The sequence below is a fragment of the Sus scrofa genome, chromosome 8 (assembly GCF_000003025.6).
Source record: "Sus scrofa isolate TJ Tabasco breed Duroc chromosome 8, Sscrofa11.1, whole genome shotgun sequence".
NCBI classification, from domain to species: domain Eukaryota; kingdom Metazoa; phylum Chordata; class Mammalia; order Artiodactyla; family Suidae; genus Sus; species Sus scrofa.
In genome coordinates this window covers 65,538,305-65,552,208 of record NC_010450.4, presented here as the reverse complement: position 1 = coordinate 65,552,208, position 13,904 = coordinate 65,538,305, and the positions used below count along the sequence as shown (strand labels likewise).

At 36.2% G+C, this 13,904-nt stretch overlaps 1 protein-coding gene across 1 annotated transcript in view; it reads left to right on the top strand.

The window, feature by feature from the left end:
• The window catches only part of LOC100512727 (transmembrane protease serine 11C), a 58,672-nt gene continuing 45,416 nt past the window's right edge, over nucleotides 649–13,904 (top strand). The window contains exons 1-2 of the mRNA XM_021101388.1: nucleotides 649–764; nucleotides 5,560–5,678. Coding sequence (XP_020957047.1) covers nucleotides 668–764; nucleotides 5,560–5,678 — 216 coding nt within the window. The 5' untranslated portion in view covers nucleotides 649–667. The remainder of the gene's footprint in view (nucleotides 765–5,559; nucleotides 5,679–13,904) is intronic.

Below are 13,904 nucleotides of genomic sequence, written 5' to 3'. Positions count from 1 at the left end.
TTTCCTATAGCACTTACTATCTTTTTACCAGTTATGTATTTTATTAACTATACTATTTGTTGTCTATCTACTCTCAGCAAAACGTTATCTTCATAAGGAAAGAGATCTCTGTTCCCACACCTATGCCTAAGAGGTCATTTATGAGTATTGGCCGAATGAATTAATTTTGGTTTTATTGCATTATTCATATGTGCTGAAAAATAAGCAGGCCAAATATTAATTTACTAGTTCTACACGTTGTTTTCCAAGCTCAGCAGTTCACTGAATCTATAATTTGTTTTCCTTTTTTTTCTTTTTAGGGCTGCACCTGCGGTATATGGAAGTTGCCAAACTAGGGGTCGAATCAGAGCTGCAGCTGCTAGCCTACACCACAGCCACAACAATACTAGCCACGTCTGCAACTTACACCACAGCTCACGGCAATGCCAGATCCTTAACCCACTGAGTGAGGCCAAGGCTCAAATCTGCAGCCTCATGGATACTAGTTGGGTTCATTACCACTGAGCCACAACGGGAACTCCCACTGAATCTATAATTAATGTAAAACAGTATGCTTTTGCATGCAACATCAAGTCCATATTGATTTCTAGGACTATCCTATACTTTGCTCATATTAACACTTGCTTCTCTGTCCTTTCTACTCAGAAGATCAGAATCAAATACAAAAATGAAACTCACAGGATGGAAACAGATTGCCTTGGGTATCTTAATGATGGTCATTGCCGCAGTGGTCATCGGACTCATTGTTTATTTTGTCACTTATGGTGAGTACTCACTATGTCTGACTTCTAATCACACAGAATTATTGGTTCCATTATTGGGGAAATTAGGAATTTTGAAGCAGCTCCAGCTATGGCACAGTGGGTTAAGGATCTGGTGTTGCTGCAACTGTTGCAACATGTTGCAGCTGTGGCTCGGATTCAATCCCTAGCCCTGGAACTTCTGTATGATGTGGGTCAACTAACAAAAAAAGGAAAAAAAAAAGAATTTTGAGAATGAGGAAAGAAAGGAGTCAGACAAGATTATTAGGCAAAGAGAATTTCTTGTGGTTAATAACATTTAATGAGCCTTTCTTTAGCAACTTTTTGGCTTAAGGTATTCAAAACCCAAATATTTAATGTACTCTTTTTAAAAATTACTGGTAAAGATTTAGGCTGTAGGAATACATTAGTGAATCAAGCAGTCACAGTTCCTTCCTTTGCTGAACTTATAACTTTCTGAAGAGAATCAGTGAGTTAACAAACTTAAGATTTCTTATTCCAAAGCCTCTAATTTTTTCTCTGTACAAAGTTTTCTTCTCATAAATTCTTTCTAAATAATAGAATCTTCCCTGTTACTGAGGGAAGAAATTTAAAAGGCCAATACAAATTTTTGTATATATTTTGCATACAACACAAAAAATTATGGCATCCTCATGATTAATTTTTCTTAAAAATAGCTCTTTGTGCCAAGTCCTCTGTCCTCCTCTTGTTACTTCCTTTAACCCATTCCTTCCTAACCTTTTTAAGGATGAGGACCATTTTATAGGGGAAAAAATTTTTCTACATTCCCACAGTGGAATAATTTCTTTCTTTTCTTTTCTTTTCTTTTTTTTTTTTTTTTTTTTTTTTTTTTTTTTTTTTTTGTCTTTTTGCCTTTTCTAGGGCTGCTCCTGTGGCATATAGAGGTTCCCAGGCTAGGAGTCTAATCAGAGCTGTGGCCACCAGCCTACACCACAGCCACAGCAACACAGAATCCAAGCCACGTCTGCAACCTACACCACAGCTCACGGCAACGCCAGATCCTTAACCCACTGAGCAAGGCCAGGGATTGAACCCGCAACCTCATGGTTCCTAGTCAGATTTGTTAACCACTGAGCCATGACGGGAACTCCAGGAATAATTATTTTGTGGAATAAAAAATATATAATGATGTGTAAATTTAGTAATGTCTTTAAGTTAACCTGTATTTAATTAATGAAATCTACCTGTGTTCCCGCTTCTGAAAATATATAATTTCAAACATATAATACATATGTGTATAAGAATCATTTATTAGGTCTAAAAGAACAATGCCTGGTGTATATATGAATAATTTTCCCCAGAATCATCTTCTTCCACTCTGCCCCTTTCCTGCATAGTTTATGGCTTACAGGATGGGAAGGGAACTGCTGCTTTAAAGCATAGTATTATTATCTCAAAAACTACTCACATTTAGAAAAGAAGTTTGTTTGTTATATAAATACCCATTTCTATTTATAAGGAAAAAAGAATTTGCATAGAGAGAAATAAAGTTGACACAGTGTAGTAAAGAGGCCATTTCCCCAAGAACTGTTTTACTACTGTCTGTCTCATCGTCCAGAAACAGACACTGTGTGAAAACTATCATTAGGTAGATTATACTGCCAACTCTTGCCACAGCCAAACCAAGACTCATAGTCATAGCATAAGCCCATAAAACTTTGAGTAAGAGGTGCTCACTCAAGACAGACACAGAATTTGCTGCTTTTTATCAAGGGTATAAAAGTGCCAGAAGCTGGAGATAAGAAAAGGATACTTGAAGAGGTTATCTTTGGAGAATGGTGTGCTATAATTTCTCATACAACTACAACCACTGTGATATGTGAAGAATGGGTGATGTTCTCCCGTTTACATCAGCCTGAGAAATGGACTTTGAAAGTATGACCCTAAGAAGTCATGCAGATCCAGGAAGACAGTGGACTGGAATCTGACTCACACATGGACTATCTTTTAGATAGTGAAGAGGAGGTGGGACCCTTGGCAGTTTGAACAACCAAAGTCTTTGAGACAAATAATGCCTAAAATATTTCCTATGAAACAGATATAGACCGCTTAGGAAAGAAAGCCCCATCACCTTAGGTGCTTTACAAGAGGCCACCTGGAGGGGTAATTAGATCTTTGTTTAAAGAATGGGAAGTACCTCCAGCTGCCTAAATGCTGAGGAATGAGTAAACTCATGCTAGAGTTATTACATTTATTCATTTAAAGAACTGCAGTTGAGACATCTTCAGTAAAAAGTGGAAAAGGAATGTCCAAGATCAGGGAAAAATTAGGAAGAAGTTAGTTTTAAATATTTACTACATTTTGGATTCCTGTTATGGCTCAGCAGTAACAAACCTGACTAGTATCCATGAGGATGCAGGTTCGATTCCTGGCCTTGCTCAATGCGTAAAGGGTCCTGTGTTTCTGTGAGCTGTGGTGTAAGTCTCAGATGTAGCACAGTCCCAAGTTCCTGTGGTTGTGGTGTAGGCTGGCAGTTGCAGCTGTGATTCGACCCCTAGCCTGGGAACTTCCATATGCTGCAGGAGTGGCACTAAGAAAAAGAAAAAGAAACAATATGTTCTGTGTGAATGTAATTGTGTGTAAATGTATGTATTTTATTCTGTAAAAAAATTTAAAAAAGAAAAAAAAAACAATATGTATGTACTAAGATCATAGAGCACAAAAGCTAGATGCCAAATTCTCAGCCATTCAAGTAAGCACATAGAGGGGTCCAAATCCAGTTAATAGTGGGAAAAGAGGAATAGTAGGACTAAGTGTCTAAAGATATTGAGAAGGAAAATATCTCAACTTTAAATCAAGTTGAAAATTTTGATTATTAAATGAACCTGGAATTTTAATTTCGAAATTGAGACCATGTTTTGTGATTTTTAGTGATTATAAGAGCATTTAATACTAAAGAATCAAAAACAAAAAAAATTATGATTACATCCAATAAAATATACTTGTTTGAAATACCAGTTTAGGGAAAACTACTCAATATTCTGTAAGAACCTATATGGGAAAGGAATCTGAAAAAGAATATATGTGTATATGTAAAACTGATTCACTTTTCTGTACACCTGAAATTAACACAACATTGTTAACTGTACTCCATAAAATTTAAAGAAATACCCATTTATACATATTTGCCTATAATATAAATATATACATCATATATTATACTGTATATATATATATATAATTTACATAGTCACCATTTGCAGTTTACTTTCTTTTTTTTTTTTTTTTTTTGCTTTTTAGGCCACACACATGGCATATAGAAGTTCCCAGGCTAGGGTTCTAATTAGAGCTGCAGCTGCCAGCCTGTACCACAGCCACAGCAATAGCAGCACAGGATCCAAGACACATCTGTGGCACACACCACAGTTCATGGCAACACCAGATCCTTAACCCACTGGGCAGGGCCAGGGATTGAACCCACATCCTCATGGACACTAGTCAGGCTCATTACCACTGAGCCACAATGGGGAACTCCTGCAATTTATTCTAAAGCAATTAAATACATATTTTTTCAGTGGGCCTAGAAGAAAATTACTCATGTGAAAAGTGAATCTACATTCTAATATATTTAAGACTCACTCTTTCAAATATTCCTGTGCCAACTGTAAATGGAAACTGTTAGTCTCAAAATAGCAACTTTATTTTCAAGGAAATGAAAGGCAAAGCATCAGAGTTGAGACAAAAATAATTCCTTCTCAAATTCAAATTTAGTTTCTTTGTTTCCTTATTTCCAAAGGCCAAAATGATAAATATGTGAGGTACTTTTCCTTGACTGTCTCTTTAGGGACAAGTTCAATGTAAACTCCAATAGATTTTGTAAAAGGCATCTCTCACTTTGCAGAGGCATATTTGGGAGATCCTGGCCTGGAGAACTACTTTCAATAAGTCTTCAGTGTTGATTACATGAGTTCCCATTGTGGTTCAGCAGTTAACGAGCCCAACTAGAATCCATGAGGGTGCAAGTTCGATCCCTGGCCTCGCTCAGTGGGTTAAGGATCCAGTGTTGCAGTGAACTATGGTGCAGGTCACAGACCCAACTGGCATCTGGCATTGCTGTGGCTGTGGTGTAGGCTGGGGGCTACAGCTCCAATTCGACCCCTTGCCTGGGAACTTCCATATGCTGCAAGTGCAGCCCTAAAAAGACAAAAAAAAAAAAAAAAAAAAAAAGAGTTGATTATAGAAACCAATAACCAAGCTGGGGATATTTAAAGTGACTCATTTTCTAAGACAGTAGGATCCAAAAATGGGAGCAGTTTGTTGCCACCAGAACTCAGTTTTGAGCAAATAAAGTCCCCAGGTGTGAGAAAGATCTAGGTGTGGAAACATCCATGGACAAGTACACTGATTATCTATCAGCCTTCAATATATGTGTGGTCCTGGCCACAAAAACTATTGTGTTTTTGATAGGACAAGTGACATCTTAAAGGAAAATCCAACATAAATCCACTTCTTTGAATGGCGTTTTTACAATTCTTTTCAGTAGTTTCAAAAAGATACAAAGAAGAGTAGGGGAGGGATTGGGCAGAGATCACATGAACCAAGTGAATGAAGAATTTTATCAAAATGTGTACAAAATGGTTTACATTCTTGGGCAAGTTTATTATAACTTAATATACATGTCAAAGTTATTTCAACAATCACTAGGAATTAGGACTATTTAAATGCCAAGTCACTTGAAATTTCATCCCAGTATTCTTTTTACATGATTCTCTTAAAAATGAAAACAGTAACACAATGAGCAAAAGGAGAACTATTTTTTCTTTTTTCTCTGTCTCAGGAAAGACACCTTTCTATTATCACATCAGCTTTAAAGTCAATAATATTGACTATGACAGCAAGTTTGAAAAACCATATTCACAAGAATATATGGACCTAAATGAAAAGATAGAATCTTTGGTAAGTTGAAATTCTTTTTTTAGCATTCTTTTTTAAATGCTTTGCTCCTTCAGGAGTTCCTGTCCTGGCACAGTGGAAATGAATCCGACTAGGAATCATAAGGTGGTAGATTCAATCCTTGGCCTTGCTCAGTGAGTTAAGGATCCAGTATTGCCATGAGCTGTGGTGTAGGTCACAGACGTGACACGGATCCTGCGTTGTTGTGGCTGTGTTGTAGGCCAGCAGCTGCAGCTCTGATTTGACTCCTAGCTTGGGAACCTCTATATGGCACGGGTTCAGCCTTAAAAAGCAAAAAAAAAACCCACTTTGCTCCTTCAAATGCCAGTATCCTAACAATCACCTTCCAAGTTGAAAATGATTGATAATTTCATACTATTTCTTATTACTACCTCAATTTTAGATGATAGTCAGCCCTTTCATAAAGTCAGTTAGAAAACATGTACAAGGGGGGAAAATTGTAAGAGGGACACATTTTAAGAACCTAAGAAATGCCTGACATTTGATAGTTAAAGAATATTTCTAATGCATTAATAAATTAAATGAATAAAACTTGGAGTTCCTGTTGTGGCTCAATGGTAATGAACCAGATTAGTATCTGTGAGCTCGAGGGTTAGATCCCTGGCCTCAGTGGGTTAAGGATCCAGGGTTGCAGCAAGCTGCAGTGTAGGTCACAGACACAGCTCGGATGCCACATTGCTGTGGCTATGGCATAGGCCAACCCTTATAGCTCTGATTGCAGCCCTAAAAATATAAAAGGAAAAAAAAAAAAAAAAACCTTATTCTACCTCAAAGATACCTGACCAAGGCCATGCTGTTTCTGCTCCTAACTTAAGCAACCCTTCAAAAAAGAGAAGTGGCCAGTGTAGAAGAGAAAATACAGCCCCAGATGAAGGTCATCTTGTTGATCTTCAGTGTATGTAAAATTTTTAAAGGTTTACTTAAGAATATGCTTTGTTGTAAGTTAACCTTTACTTGCCTAAAGACCTAATGCAGAGTCTTGACTGCCCTTTGGACATAGCCTCCTTTATCATAGGTACAACTCCAACTAACTCAAGTAATTTTGTCAACCAAACCAAATTCTGCCAAGAGCAATGGGGGCTTAATTCACCTCCCATTTTCCTTAGCAGATTCCTGACAGGACATTTTCAGACCTAAGACTCTCTGAGTAAAGATTATAGTTTTTCCATAGCATCTCATTATTTCCCAATTTCCAGTATTACATTAGGAGTTAGTATATAGAAAATGGAGAAGGAAAATCCCTACTTTTTGTTTAGCTTTGTGATAAAGAAGGAAATGACCAGGAAACAATATAATACAATGACTGATTAAGAAATAGGCTTTGGACTCAGAGACCTTGTTCGATTCTAATTTCAGCCATTTACTAGCTGTATAACCTTACACAAGTTATTTAATCTCCCCACACCTCAATTTCTTCAACTAAAAATGACATGATGAATACCTATATCGTTGGAATGTTCTTGGCATTACATAAAGTTAGATATGTCCTAATCTTAGCAGAGGTCCTACTATTCTGTGAGCCTTGAAAAAAAAGATAGACTAGGAGTTCCATTGTGGCTCAGCAGTAACGAACCTAACTAGTATCCATGAGGACACTGGTTCAATCCCTGGCCTTGCTCAGTGGGTTAAGGATCTGGCATTGCCTTGAGCTGTGGTGTAGGTCGCAGACGGGACTCAGATCCTGCATTGCTGTGTCTGTGGTGTAGGCCAGCAGCTACAGCTCCAATTCAACCCCTAGCCTGGGAACCTCCATATGCCACATGTGAGGCCCTAAAAAGACCAAAAAAAAAAAAAAAAAAAAGAGAGAGAGAGAGAGAGAGATAGTCTAAAACAATTATCTAAAATAAGAGTACAATCAATAGACTTAATAACTTATAAGTGTGTAACAAAGCTAATATAGAACTCTAAAATAATTCTATGCCCACACTAAGAAATTCACCTTTCATGCTGTAGCATAATCAATTAACCTATGTTTACTTCACAAAGGAATATCCCAAGACTGTCAGTCTGATCAATTATCACGCCATTTTGGTCAAGCAACCACAAATCCTGACATCTTGCTTCATGCTCCCTTAGCAGCCATCTTCACAGTTTCTAACTCACATATATTAAAAGAATCCTCATCTGTTTCTCATACCTTTTCATTTACGTAGGTCAGATGCCTGCTTTTAGATGCCTTTCTTTCTGTTTTCATTTCATTCAGTGTTCATCGTATTACAATTATTACCACATATACATTCATAGGTACAACACTGGTATGGAGTTGTGAATCACTCATCAAACTTATCTCTCAGTCTTTATTATAACGTACACAGCCTATTTTTCTTCTTCTGGTTTCTGTTAAGTAATTCTTGTGATGATTCAGTCTAAAAGGAGAAAAGAAATTGAATAGAGATGTTGCTTCACTGTGAATGATAGTTTCTTTAAACTACAAAGGGTAAATCTTTATAGCAAACATTCTCATGTTTTAGATATGTGATTTTTCTAGTGGCAAATTCAAGAAGAAATCTCTGCATTATTTCTTATTTCTTTGTAGCTCTCCAGCAGGTAGGATACCCAATTCTAGTGAATAGAAATTCTAAAATTTAGGAGTGAGATGATAGTACCTTAACCATAAAAATTAGCCTTATTAATTGTCAGTACTAGTCTAAGCACTTTATATACTAATTTATTTGATTCTCCCAACATCCCCATTTTCCATGAGTAAACTGAGGCACAAAGAGGTTAATTTGCAAATTGAACCACTTGCCAGAGCATCCAAGAGCAGGGGGTATCTTCGATCATTATATAACCAGGGCATTCATCAAATAATAAGTTTTCTGCTGAGCTAACCTGAACCTGGTGTGGGCATATGCACCTTTATGCTTATGCCTCCTTTTTCAGCCTACCGAATGACAGATTAATTATGGAATTCAACAGGGCTGGAAGGATTTAATTTTAAAAAGGTAACGAAGTAAAGAATAATATGCAGGATTCCTGTTCCATCTAATATGAGTTAGCAATGTTTCTAATTGAGTAAAAATTATGCTAGCGTTCATTCAGTTTCATGTCCCTCAAAACTTATATCAGAAAACTACAATTTTGTGGTGATTCTAAATTCAAGATTACTGTTGTCTCCAATCCAGGCCATTTTAAAAACAAAGTATTTATCTGACACATTAAAATCATTGTGCGTTCAGGAGTTCCCATCATGGTGCAGCGGAAAGTATCCATCTAGGAACCGTGAGATTGCAGGTTCTATCCCTGGCCTCCCTCAGTGGGTTAAGGATCCGGCGTTGCCATGAGCTGTGGTGTAGGTTGCAGATGTGGCTCAGATTCTGCATTGCAGTGGCAGCAGTGTATGCCAGCAGCTGTAGCTCCGATTGGACCCCTAGCCTGGGAACCTCCATATGCTGTGGGTGCAGCCCTAAAAAGCAAAAAAAAAAAAAAAAAAAAAAAAAATCATTGTGCATTAAGTTCCTAACATGAAGGGACTGAAAAAAATCCAAGGTTTATCAGAAATGTAACCAGCATTACAGAAATATTACTCTTATTTCAAATGGTATGAAGAAAACTTACAAAAATTATTGATGCATTAGTTTTCCACAATTGGAAAATAAGGAGAGAAGAGATTTAATACTAGATGCTCAGGACAGGATGTCTGCATACATGGTTTGGCGTAAGAGGACTTGATTGTTAAATAACAAAATGCACCATAATCCTAACCACATTTCTGAAATTTGGCATTTGGTTTCAGGTCAAATATCTTGCAACTTTTTTCCAACAGGGTGTGCCAAGAGACTGAGCTTCCTGAAAATAGGAATTGCATGAGTGTTACTGGGAAAATTCCCATAAATCCACCTTACAGCTTCTTGGAACACCCTAAGCCTTAAGTTACTAATCACTCTAAGGTTGACAAGCTTTGGTATTACTTAAGTTGTGTGTTGATCTTTTGAGCTTGGGGAGAAGAATATAATAATTTTTTAAAAGGGGTGATGAAATTAAGGACAAAATTAAAACAATATAAAAAGCTTATCTTTAGAAAAGAGAATGATAACTAAAAGCATTGCAAGTTTAACTATACATATTTAGGTCTGGAAAATGTGCCATAGCAAAAAGCGGTTCTACATCATCCGTCTATCCACATCTTATTTAACAAATATGTCTGAGTTCATATTGAAGCCTGGTTTTTTTTGTTTTGTTTTGTTTTTGTCTTTTTGCCATTTCTTGGGCCGCTCCCGCGGCATATGGAGGTCCCCAGGCTAGGGGTCTAATTAGAGCTGTAGCTGCCAGCCTACACCAGAGCCACAGCAACGTGGGATCCGAGCCACGTCTGCAACCTACACCACAGCTCACAGCAACGCCGGATCCTTAACCCACTGAGCAAGGCCAGGGATCAAACCCGCAACCTCATGGTTCCTAGTCGGATTCGTTAACCACTGCGCCACGACGGGAACTCCATTGAGGCCTGTTTTTTAAAGTATCATTTAACAAGCATCATTTCTGGTCTTCAGTCTAGTCTCTCTCTGGTTTCGGTTCATGGTATTCCCATTCTCCCACTACCTAGTCACTACATCTTAAAAGTCAATTTTGCCCCTTCTTTTCCATTATCTAACCATTCACCAAACTTTATTAATTATGCCTTTAAAGTAGTTCTATTCTGACTTCCAAAGCTAGATTGCCGATTAAAAACAAGTATTTATTCCTCACTTTCTCCTCAAATCTCACTGAAATGACAGAAGACAAAAACAACCCAATGTGTCTTAACATTGGCAGAAATGTTGCCACCAGTAGACAAAGAGTGAGGAGTTTCTGGAAGATAAAAAACAGAGCTGTGCTTAAGACTAAAATCTCAGCAGCATGTTTGCTGACAAATTCACAACACCCTGGAGGTAAAACATCAGTCTCTCATCAGTGAATTTTCCCAATAGAACCTTGGAATGAACTCAAGATCAGAGCCAGCAAAGGTTATGAAAGAAAGCCAGAGTGAGTTACTAATTAATTAAGGTATTTATTATTTCCTATGGAAATAATAGGAAATTAATTTAAAAACTGAATCAAACTTTCTACTAGAATTTCATACCAATGCAGTTAGAAAAAGAAAAGGAAGTAATACGTGTATGTTGAAAAGAATGAAGAAAAAAGGGTCATTATTTACTGACAATATTACTATACTTGAAATATTCAAGAAACTTAATTGAAAAATTACTAGAAGCAATAGAGTTTTGTAAGGTGGCCAAATAACAGATGAACACATAAAAAGTAAGAGTTTTCTTAATCACCAAAAATAAAATATAAAATTTATTTTTAAATTCCTTTTAATATGAACAAAAAGTATTAGATATACATGAATGAAACTATTGCAAATTGCACAAAACCTATGTGAGTGAAAAATACGAAATCTTACTTAGCAATATGAGAGAATAAATAAGGAGAAAAAAATGTTCCTGTAAGGGAATACTCTTGATTTTAATTATATTCATCCTTCCCAAGTGAATCGTAAATATCCAGTACTATCCTTTAGTTTATGATAAAGATGTTATTTCAAATTTAATAATGCTGGGACAGTCAGCTAGCCATCTGGAAAATATAGGAAGTATATTGTGTTTCTGGCATAATCACTTGATTACTTAAGTAGTTAACTTGTACAAGATTCTGTTTACTTATTTGAAGAGTAGGACTAGTTAAGATTAGAAGGTTATTTGTAATTTAAATTCCATGAATCTGTGAATTTATTACTGTCAGTTCTAGGATGCTATTATCTAACCACTGCAATACAAATATGATATCTCCTATCTGAATACCTACAGAAACTGCAGTCTGTGGTGCTAATTTTGTCATTTATATGGATCTTTTCTTTGTAGCAGCAGGAATGCTTCCTGTATTTACCGCCTCAGTCATCTCCTCATATCACTTTAGCTCCTCTCTCAGAAGCTGGTTAAAGGTCACTCCTTCCTTCGGAAAGTGCAGGGCTTGAACACTCCACGCCCACTGAGTTACTCTTTACTGCACAGATAGCTTGTAGAGCTCATGCATCTCAGGAGCAAACTAGCCTTGTTACATGAAAGGAGAGGGCTAAGGGCCTTAGAGTGATGACGAATGCGCCATGAGCATCAACACTGGAAGTATCCGGCAGAGGAGGATAAATGTCTTGGTATTAAGGAGCCGGAATCCAGTGTGTGGAAAATTCTTACAGTCATCAGGCGTGTAAAATTTTTTAAAGGCTTCGGGTTTTTTTTAATTTTTTTATTTTTTATATTTTTGGATATAATTGACATTTAACATTGTCACTATTGTGTTTGTTTCAGGTATACAACAATGACTCAATAGCTCTGGTTAACATCCATCAGCACACATTATTTCAACACATGGTCAAATAGAAGTTCCATTCTACTGGGAACATATTTGATAAGTCAGCATGTAAAACTACAAATCTACTAATGCCAATTATATAGTTTTTCTCTTATGATGGAAATCATGCCAAATAAAATGTATTAAAATTTTGTTTTTGGACTCAAACATGTGATACTTAAACAGTGAGTACGCATGTTCATATATGAAATGAGCCTAGATCTTCCCTAATTTAAATTACATTTTTCCAAATAAAATTTTAATGTTAATTTGAAAAATAAATTAAATTAAATGCCACCCTTGCTGTATCCTAAATTTCTATGTAATTTAGGATCTATTATTGGAGTCTATATTTGATTTCATGTTAATTGTACAGCATTTCCTTCCCATAGCTTCATATTCAACAGTATTTCATCTTTTCATTTACAAGTATGATTCTTTTAAATAGCAAATAACTAGGCTTTGATTTTGAATGCAATTTGATAGCTTTAGGATCAGATTTTATCTATTTCATTAATTGTAGGGGATAATATGCTTGATTTCATTCTTACCTTCAGTAATGTATTTTTTTTCTTTCTTTTCCTTATTCTTGCTGATTTACATTGTTTTTCGTTCTTTTTTTTTTTTTTCCTCTTGAAAATTTCAATGAATTTAGCTAATAGTTAACTTATCTTCCTGGAACTCAAAGTTAGAGGAATATTTTTATATTACTAAAAAAAAATTAACCCCATCAAAATATTATTTTCCTTACCTAACCCCAGCCCAAGAATGGGAGACTTTTAACATACTTTCACTTGTATCCTCTCCCATTTCCATTCCCCACTCCTGATAAGGATTTCTAGCACTTATTTCCGCCCCTCCTCCCCTTCCTATAAATAGGTTTTGCTGAGATAGTACCTCAAGTTCTAAACTATTGTTAAAATGTTTCTTTATGTTGCTTCTACTGTAAGCATTTCAGTTATGCATTCATTGTATTGAACACACACTCCCTCCTGTTTCATTGCTCACCATCTGTTCCCTTTTCATCTTCCCTCTACTGAGATCTCAGTTCTGCTTTATATCTTGCTTTCCTACAATCCTTAGCATGTATTTTTTTCAGTTTTGATGTGTAAATAATATACTACTGAATTCTTTTTTTGTTTAGCTTTTTATGGCCGCACCCACGACATATGGAGGTTCCCCAGGCTAGGGGTCCTGTCAGCCACAACGCCAGATCTTTTAACCCACTGAGCGAGGCCAGATATCGAACCTGCAACCTCATGGTTCCTAGTCAGATTGGATTCCACTGTACCACGATGGGAATTCCTATATTACTGAGTTCTTGAATATCCACAAATATCTTTCTTTTACTCTAACTAGACATTATATCTTCACTGGGAATAGGATTATTGAGATGTCTGCTCTTTCTCTCTGAGTATGAGAGAATATTCCACCAGCTTCTGCCTTCAAATGTTACAGATGAAGTATGATCCTAGTTCTTCCATCAGTATATATTTTTCTTTAATTTGGAAGTTTGTAAAAATGTTTTGTATCTAAAATTCAAAAATATGCCCCTGATATATCAAATCTGCCTAAAACTCAGTCTATCCCTTTGAATCTGCAGATTTTTATCTTGATTTAATTCAGAATCATTTTCTTCTACTATTTATTGTTATTATTATTTTACTATTGTTATTATATCTCCTACATCTCTCTCTTTTTCTCTCTTCAAGATCCTATTATTTATATCCATTTCTGGAATTATAATCTAAGTGTTTTGTTTCTTTTCAGTCATTGTTTTCTTCTTTTAAAATTTTACTATTTTAAAGTTTTTATGCTCTTTGGCTCTTCAGGCCACAAATTTGGATCTCAAGAACGGCACTCTTCTTTTTAAATTTA